Raw genomic sequence first — 9,926 nt, 5'->3', positions numbered from 1 at the left:
CACAGTTTAAACACCCCCCCGGCCCCCCGCCCCCATTACAGACATCCATCCCTCTCGGAAATGAACATAAGACAAGGTTTGAGGTTACACCTCACCTCCACATACAATACAACTTTGATCTTTTTGGGCGTCTCAAAGTCCTACACAATGTCTCAACTGTGCCTGCTCTGAGTTTGTACCCACCACTTAGCTGTGCATTGGAAAGTGTGCGTGTGGGAGTGTGTTTGACTTTTTCTCCTGGAGGATGAGAAAAAAAAATCCCTTTAGCAATAGGACCCAGAGAATCTCTGCTGGCAAAATTGAACGGGTACATCTTTATGTTGTCCGAGGCAGGGCCCAAGATGAGGAAAAAAGTTGGTCAGTACTGTAACTAAAAAAAAAAAAAGTTGAGCTTTCTGCCTTGTCATTGGCTGAGAAGAGTCTGACAGGAAAATGCAATGGCTCCTAGAGTGAGGACAGTCTGCCCTTATATTTATTGCAACTTAAAATATACACTTTGACTAATTCAGCTGCAGCATCTGAAGGGATAACCACCCTCAGCTCGACATGAGCGCTTCCGTAGCCGTATACAGGAACATTTACACGGAGGACCGCTTCAAGCAGGCCTATGGCTCCGATGACACCGCGTCTGGGAGTCTGCGGCTGCGGGAGAAACTGGCCGGAAAGTGCAGGTGTTCAAGGCGAGCTTGCCTTCACCTGCTCGGTGAGAGAGTCCCGCTTTTCAGCTGGCTGCCGAGGTACAGACTGAGGAAATGGATAGTCGGAGACGCTATCGCCGGGCTGACTGTTGGTATTCTTCATATTCCTCAAGGTATGCGCAATCTACTTAATAATAATAATAATAATAATAATAATAATAATAATAATAATAATAATAATTGTGTATTAGTATGAGGATAACATCATCAGTATAATTATTTATTAAATACATTTATTTAGAATTGCTCAGACTTTTCCTCCATCTCATTTTCTGACTCTGTCCTTATAAATCTCACTGCTGGCCAAAAATAAATATATCATGAAACTAATAATTACATTGATAAAATAGTTAAGGGGAAGTTGTCCAATACAAGATGTTCCTCATCCAAGTCTATTAGTCTTATTTACAGCAAAACGAGTCACACTCTTAGGATCACATACATAACCCTGTCTTAAAAAATAAATAAAAAAAACTCTTGCACCATGACATGGAGTCAACTGGACCCGTGGACAACAACAAAAATAAACAAACAATGGCCCCAGGCTGTTTATGTGCAATACGTGTGCTTACATTGAAATTTCACCTTAGACTATATGCTTTTTTGTACTTACTTTGATTTAAGAAGGAAGTGGTGACATTAAAAATGGGACAAATGAAATGTTCTTAAAATTTGATTTATTTACTTTTTTCCAACCAGGTATGGCCTTTGCTTTGCTAACATCCGTGGCTCCAATTTTTGGCCTCTACACCTCCTTCTTCCCAGTCGTCCTGTATATGATCTTTGGCACTGGGCGCCACGTGTCCACAGGTAAGATCTCTGTCTACATTTTATGTTTTGCTAAAGTCCCTGTTGAATTTTTCCACATTTTGTAACATTACAACCACAAACCTAAAAATTATTTTATTTTAATTTTTTTTTGTAATAGACAAACACAAAGCAGTGGTTAACTCTTTTTTCGTTAAAGTTAGCACTGCTTTAAGATTCTCCACAACTTCATCCCTGACCTGTCTGCTGTGTTCTTTGACCTTAGTGATGCTTGTTCAGTGATGTTGTCTAACGAACCTCTGTGACCTTCACAGAACTGATGGGTTTATGCTAATACTAGGTGACCTCTCAAACATTTTTGTTGCTCTACCTCTTAAATGTTGTGAGGACACTGGTGTCCTCATAAACCCATTGAGTAACATGTAAGTGTATTGAGGTGATGGTTAAGGGGTTAATGAATATATTTAGAGGCAATATTTTTAGAGTTTTATTTTGAAAAATCCTTTCACTCTTCAACTATGCAATACCTTATTTTTGTCGGTCACAAAAATCCTAATAAATAGCATGTATGTTTTCACTTGTAACATAAGAAAATGTGATAAAGTTCAATAGGCATTTGCTGAGAAGACTTTGTCTTCACAGGTACCTTTGCTGTAGTGAGTCTGATGACTGGTTCTGTGGTGGAGCAGCTGGTTCCTACTCCTCTGGCCTTCAACTCCAGCTCATCTGAAGCAGCAAACTTCGAGGCCCAGCGGATTGGAGTGGCTTCTGCTGTAGCACTACTTTCAGGAATCGTCATGGTTTGTGAGACACAAATTTTCCATCTCATGTGAATGCTTTGTCTTTGTGCGGATCCGGCTTGATTACATGTCTCTCATATTTTGTCCGGCTTCATCCCAGCTCTGCATGTTTGGTCTTCAGCTCGGCTTCCTCTCCACCTATCTGTCAGAGCCGATTGTTAAGGCTTTCACCAGTGCTGCTGCCTTCCATGTCACCGTTTCGCAGCTGCAAAGCATGCTGGGCCTGAGACTCCCTCGCCACACTGGGACCTTCTCTCTCTTCAAGGTGATCTGTGTTTCTTATTCTCATACTGTTCTAGAAAAAAAATAACAAATAAGTGAAGCGGTTTCAGGTTTATCACTTCTTTGTGGGCTCAGACTTTAGCCTCAGTGTTGGAGAACCTTTCTCACACCAACATGGCTGAGCTGCTGATCTCTGTGGTCTGTCTGGCTGTACTGGTCCCAGTTAAGGAGATCAACACACGTTTCCGGCACCACTTGCGCACGCCCATCCCTGTGGAGATCTTCACGGTCAGTCAGTTGGCTTCTAATGGATAAGACTTGTTACTTACATTACAATGAACAAGTACTAATTTATGATTTTATGTTCTGCTCTCCAGGTGATTATCGCTACATGTGTAGCCTATTTCTCCTCGCTAGATTCCAATTACAGCATCGAGATAGTTGGCCATATTCCTGCTGGGTAAAACTTTAAATGACAAAAAAAAAAATAAAAAATCTTACAAGCCTTTTAATTTAAAATAAAAATCAAACACATTTTCTACGTTTAGATTCCCAAAGCCCCAGTTGCCTGCTTTCCACACTTTTCCCGCCATTGCTGGAGACACGATTGCCATAACTTTTGTTGGATACGCTGTTTCGGTCTCACTGGCGATGATTTATGCTGACAAACATGGATATTCTATACATCCTAACCAGGTAGAACCCATGACTGATATACCTGCTTCCTGAACCATTTGCTCTGAGCCCAACCAATCTGTGAACATTGCATCGAATCAACGGATTTTTGTTTTTCAGGAGCTGCTAGCTCATGGGATCTCCAACACCGTGTCTTCGTTTTTCACTTGTTTCCCCAGCTCAGCCACTCTGGCCACCACCAACATACTGGAGAGCGCAGGAGGATACACACAGGTATGGGCTGCAATCATAACCATAACAACACAGTTGTTTGTTCACGTCTGGACTGAGGTCCTTCGGTCCAGGACAGAAGAGTTACACTAAAAGGATAACACTGTGTTTGATTCCTTCTATGCTAACAGCTATTTTTAAGTAAAAATCCTGCTTTGAACTAATAAATATATTAGCACATAATCAGAAAAAAGTGAAATTCAATTATTGATTCATTACACACAGTGATGGATCCAAACATCTCAACAGAAAGTTAAGTGGAATGAAAAAGTGAAGCTAGAGAGATACACAAGCAATATATAATTGTAAAGCCATGGATATTCAGGAGTTTGGGAGATACAGATGGCCTGGAATTCGACTGGAGTCAATTCTTCAAGAGCAACCACATTCAGTCATGATAAAGCTGCGGTAGGCAACTTTCATAAAAATGTATTTTTGTTAAAACTGTTATTATGTCATGGCAACAGAATATGAGACAGATAATTTGTGATAAGATCAAGCTCTTATGGCTCCTCTAAGTGGTCCTACAGCCGTTCGCAGAAATACACTACAATACTACAGCTCAGAAACAACCAATCAGAGCCAGGAAGAAGGTCTTAGGAATGTCAATTGTGCTCATGTACGTGCTGCTTACTTCCTTCTGTAACCTTCCCCCGTTCCGCACGTGCAGTCATTCAAGCTCAAGTTTACAGATCAGCTTCAATTGTGCTAATGGTGGAGAAACAATTGAACATTACAGGAAATACGATAATTTCTGAAGTTCTGGGCACGCACCGCTGCAGAGAGCAAGGCTGGGACCTGTAGGGTGTGCTTGTTCAAATCATCAGGCTTGGAACTCCCTACTGCAACATTAACATGGTCTAAAACTATAGCATTTCTTGTACTTATATATATATGTATATATATATATATATACATAACTTTTTAATCCAGTGGTACCCATTTTTGACACTTATCATACTGAAAATTGGTGAAGTGGATAGACATGCAGGAAAGATCTTGAATTTGAAAATTCAACAAGGGACAACTGTGTGAAAGATCATTAGCCTCATATATAGCAAGGCTATTAATCAGTACTGCTATGCTACGAGCCATCCTTGAGCCAGAGGCAACATCAGAAGTGTCTCACTTGGACAAAGAAAAAAAAGACTGGGTTGTTTCTCATTGGTCCAAAGTTGTCGTCTGAGATGAAAGTAAATTTTGCACTTGGTTAGACAATCAAGATCCAAGAATCCAGAGCATATTCAATAATTTTAATCATTTAAAACCAATTAAGTCTTTAAGTTTCTTTAACATCATGATTACATTTATATTTGTGTGTTCTTGCAGCTCTCAGGCCTTTTCACCAGTCTGGTTGTATTGATCGTCCTGCTGCTGATCGGACCCCTGTTCTACTTCCTGCCTAAGGTGTGCTCTCATGACTGTCTCTGTACATGAAGAAAAAGGAAGGAGGATATCTCCACTTATCTTCCTTTTTATCTCTCCCCGCAGGCTGTGCTGGCATGCATCAATGTTACCAGCCTCAGGCAAATGTTCTTGCAGTTCCAAGACTTACCCGAGCTTTGGAGGATCAGCAGGCTAGACTTTGTAAGACTGCTTCATAGATATTTTTGTTCAGAAGAAAAAGGAAAAAGAAAACAGACGGCTTAATACTGTAGCTTGTTTGGCTGCTGGCGAACTAGCGGGTGCATCTTTAACTGCAACGTCACCCTTTTCAGATTTTTGGAATCAAGTATCTCCACTGAATATTTTTTCAATAATTATGTTTTTTTAATTAATCAAGTTGTATTTACTTAGACTGACCTGTTCAGTTTGATTTGCTAAGCTTGGTGGGGATGTTGTCTCTGTCTTTAGATGGTTTGGGTTGTAACCTGGCTGTCTGTGGTGGTACTGAACGTGGACCTTGGCCTGGCCATCGGCGTGGTTTTCTCCATGATGACCGTCATCTGTCGAACACAAAGGTGCAATTTCTGTCAGAAAGTATCATTGTTAAATCCAGGAACTGAGGCTAAGTGCTTGTTTCTGCCAAGCTAGAACTGCAACCTCCAATGTGTTTTGTTGAGATTTTCCATGTTGCTAAAGTTATGCGTGACCTTGTATTTTCACAAATTACTATCTGGAATAACATGAAATGAATTTCTGTTGAGCACCTTTATTATGAATCTCCCAAATAAAGTCCAGTTCAAGCAGCTGCCTCCAGAAATCACCTAGTTAATAGAGTCCACTTGTGTGCAGGGTTAGGTTATAAAGCAATATACCAAGATTTGAACCTCTGTACAAAAAAGGGGTAAAACATGGCCGCCCACCTAAACTGAAAAAAGATGGGGATTGATCATAGGCGAATGGCACCACTGAAGGAGATTCAAAAATCCACAGTACAGTTAGGAGAAGAAATCCATAAGAAGTTGCTTTAGAGCTGTGACAAACTGAAAAAGTTGTATGAGTCTGAATACATAAACTTGATACATATGTAAACAGATGATCAATGCTTTAACAGGGCTGATTGCTCAGTTCTTGGGCGGGCGAGCAACACAGAAATATACAGACCTCTGGAGAGCCACAGCAAGGTGAGTAGAGCTTGTAATTCTTTCACTTGCTGCAAATGGTCAGTGCACTTAAAGTTGAGGTGAACGTGTCTGTAAAATGTCCATTAAAGGAAATGAATTCCAGCACCATGACCCTTAATCTGAGAGATGATCAGACATTGTTTTATCAAAACAATAAAGATGAGACTTTTTTTTTTTTTTTTTTCTTATCCAGTGCTATGAAGTGCCTGGTGTGAAAATCTTGACATACAACGGGCCCATCTACTACGGCAATCGCAGCTTCTTCAGGGAGAAAATGAGCAGGGTGTTGGGTCTGACGCCCGAAGAGATCCGCAGCCGGGAAAAGGCCAGGAAAGCTTTGGAGAAACGAGAGAGCGAGGCCTCTGTCAGCACCGTGGTATGAGTCATCAATAACCATTAGTTGGGACAAATGTGACATATTTATAAACTGTGAAATGTAACTTCATTCAGCCGTCTTCTTGTTTTCTCCCTATGCTGTTGTTTAGGAGAGAGGCATAGCAAACACATCATTTTCTTCAGTAAATGAGTTCTTTGAATCAGGTTCGTAGTTGCTTTGTGAAATCACTCAGCTTGGATGTGCTCACACAGCAGACATTATGAAACGGTGTATTTTCACCCTATAGAAACACCAGAGACAGAGGTCCAGGCTGTGCTAATTGACTGCAGCAGAGTCGTATTTGTTGATGTTGCTGGAGCGAGGCTCTTCACACAGGTCGGCCTTCAACAAAAGGACATGGTTCCCCCTCGTGATTTGGTCACGTAATGTGATTTTCTTCCTGCAGATGTGCACCGAGTGCCAGAAAATTGGAGTTCGTGTCTATTTGGCAAATTGCAATGGTAAGCCTTTTTAATGTCAGATATTTCTCTCATACATTTTTTTTCCTGTTATGCTATAGTATAGGTTGGGTTAAATGTGTTAAGTGTGTGTGGATTTATCTTGTTCCCTTTAGAGAGTGTCTTAAAGATCTTGACATCAAGCGGCCTGATGAGTCACATGAATCCTCAGCATATTTTCATCACCGTTCACGATGCCGTAATGTACATTCAGCAACAGAGGGTACAAATAGTAATCGCTTTCAATATAACCAAAGAATAAATTATTTTCACATTTAAATAACAATGTTATCCTCTGCCATAGGAAAAACCTCCAGAGAACAACACAACAGTTTGGGTATGAACCAAGAGCCCAGTGTCTGGGACCTGAGACATCAGCTGGAGCAGAAGAGCAGCTGGTTTGGACTTTACAGTAGGGGAGTCATTCAAAGACACAGTGGCCTGTTGCAGCAGCATTTAGTATTTTTAATGGTTATATTCCAGCATTAGCCGTTCTTTTTCAGATACCACACTCCCTGCTGGCACACTTAAATCGATCCTAGCTGGATTTAACTAAAGGAAATGCTGTTCCTCAACACTGTATAACTCTTCTGGTCTCTCTCTTCTTCAAGATTTCATTTTTACAGTCACGTGTATTCTGTATTTTGGCATTGTAATATTTATATGTGTTTGTTGTTCGCTACCTTTATGTAATAAAATACCAAGTGCATCTGAAGAATTTGTTCTATGTTTGTTAATCGTCTGCAGCTGGTCCAAGACGCTGCTGCCCGTCTGCTTATAGGTAACAAACAACGCAAGAACATTACAGTACCTCCATATTGCTTTGGATGCATGCAAGTTTTAGGATTGATTTTTAATTTTGTTTTTAAATGTTTAAGCAGTCTGTCACCTCATTTATGTAACAGAGTTTTTACACAAGCATCCTCTCACACTCAAACAGTCTCCTTATTTGAATGATGGCTAATATTTTTGAATGATTTTAAGGCCCTTTTGAAAACCCATCTTTTTAACTTGGCTTTAATGCCAGTTCAGCAGTTGTCTGTTTCTGTCTCTTTTTTTTAAGTTGATCTTTTTTTTCATCTGTCTGTTTTATTACAGGTGTTTGTGATTAATTGGTCGTGTTTTAAATTATGGATCTCTTTGGCCACTCAGGCTAAAGTGTAAAATGCTCTAAAAATTGTTGATTGATTCCAGTAGCTTAGATGACATTACATTACAACAGCTGTGTAGAGTTCAATTAATGCTGACACCCACGTGGTGACCCATGATGTTGGCAACATCATGCCAGGGGCATGCTTCAGCAGGGACAGGGCACCCGGCCAGAAACGGTGGGAAGATGGATGGACTCAAATGCAGGACAATTCTGAAGAAAAACCTGTGAGAGAGGCTCCAAAATACTTTGGTAGAGATTACCCTGTTTAACAGGATAATAACCCTGAACAACGATAGAATTAAATGGCCTGAGAATAAAACATATTCATGTGTTAGAAAGGGCTAGTCCTAGTCTGGACTTAAACCCACTTTAGAATCTATTTTGGACAGAAAAATGGGCAAAAAATTCATTGTCTCTATGTGCAAAGCTGCAGAAAAATTGATTTTTTCCCCTTTTTCATCCAGGGAATTGCAGAAAAAGGGAGAGCTCAATACAAATACACAACACACTTCATATATGATCTTTGCATAACCATCCAGTAGCCAGCGATTGTTCTTTTTATCTTCTCACAAGAATTACAGTCAATACATAATAAAAGGTGGATTTCTTCCTATATTATGGAAGAAATATAGGAATATATATTTTCCCCTGGAAAACTTTTTTTCCCCAGGGGATTGAAATGGAGGGTGGTGTGGAATGTGAAGCATGCCAACCTTGTCAAATTTTGAAGAGGGAAGAGGAGGTGTCTTTGTACGCACTTAGATAATAATTATAAAAAATATGCCTCGGATTTGAAAAATTAAGAAAAAAAAACAAACTAATTTGAATATGGAACAATGACAGGAGATTTGTTTACTGTCTGACAAAGACAAAAACAGAGTAATTACATCCACAGAGTTGGTTCAGTGCGATTAAAGATACAGTGTAAAAAGATTCACAAGAATCATATTTCCTTCCAACTATTGTTTTCTTAAAAGTTGGTCAATTCATTTCAAAACCTTCCATGATGGAAACTGCCTCTTTCTTGCCACGTTGCTGCCCTCTGCTGACCAACATCTGATACTTTCACAACCCCGCTTATACCTGATGCCTTGGCCTGATAAAACTACATCCAGTTTTGAGTTCAAAACTACGGTAAAAAATAAAGCAAATAAATAATTATGTCCTTGTTGTGTGTTTGATAACCAAGTTGATCACATTTCCTCTTTTTTTTTTCTCTCGGCATATTTTAAGTAATCCTCCTGACACTGTACCCGCTGGGGTTTTCCCTTTAAAGCTCAAGGAGTATTTCACTAATTGGCAGGAAGTAGTCCACTTCAATTAGGACGTGATGCACGAGTATCTGGCCAAATGTTTATTAAGCCAGATTCTACAGTAAGACCTAGTAACGTGAACACACATGGAGAGGAATTTTAAAAATAACCCTGCAAAATCCTCAACAAATCTCAGACTGAGTTGTCATTTTAATAAACTCTCACAGGCAATAGTGCAACAAGATCTATATATATATACTTAAAATGACCAAATCCCCGCATATGACGGGAGAAATTAAGATATTAGAATTGCAGCCAATGTTTTCCACCACAAAGTGACAAAAAGGAAGCTAAAATAATGAAATATAATGAACACGTGTTAATATTTCTTAAATGTTCCTCCATCCGATAATTAATTACTTACAAATGATTTGTTCAAATATACTGCAAAACATTTTACCTGATCTTTTGTTTCCCTCTGCTGGTGAAACATTGTAATTAATTTCTTTTCTTCGTCACTTGACTTTTAAATACGAGTGCTTATCAAATTTTACATTCATTTACTGTCAGATTTTCAAATGTTTTCATCTGGAAATGTAATATAGGGCAGTGTCCTCACGGCACACTGCCCTATATATTTTTTAGATGTTTCCCTCATTTAAGATACTTGGTTCAAATGACTGAAGTTCAGCAAAAGCCTGTTAACCAGTCATTAATTGAAATCA

General features: G+C 39.5%; 1 protein-coding gene across 1 annotated transcript; it reads left to right on the top strand.

Moving 5' to 3' along the window:
* Nucleotides 1-252: 252 nt before the first annotated feature.
* Nucleotides 253-7,510, top strand: slc26a10 (solute carrier family 26 member 10). The gene is made up of 18 exons (XM_028012690.1): nt 253-811; nt 1,398-1,508; nt 2,109-2,266; nt 2,367-2,531; nt 2,624-2,776; nt 2,866-2,948; nt 3,037-3,184; nt 3,284-3,397; nt 4,724-4,801; nt 4,886-4,981; nt 5,249-5,355; nt 5,892-5,961; nt 6,155-6,337; nt 6,447-6,501; nt 6,585-6,673; nt 6,744-6,798; nt 6,912-7,018; nt 7,100-7,510. The coding sequence occupies exons 1-18, from the start codon at nt 547-549 to the stop codon at nt 7,136-7,138; spliced, it is 2,076 nt and encodes a 691-aa protein (XP_027868491.1). The 5' UTR covers nt 253-546; the 3' UTR covers nt 7,139-7,510.
* Nucleotides 7,511-9,926: the final 2,416 nt, after the last annotated feature.

This window comes from Xiphophorus couchianus, chromosome 1 (genome assembly GCF_001444195.1).
Source record: "Xiphophorus couchianus chromosome 1, X_couchianus-1.0, whole genome shotgun sequence".
NCBI lineage: Eukaryota > Metazoa > Chordata > Actinopteri > Cyprinodontiformes > Poeciliidae > Xiphophorus > Xiphophorus couchianus.
This window is presented reverse-complemented; position numbering and strand designations above follow the sequence as displayed.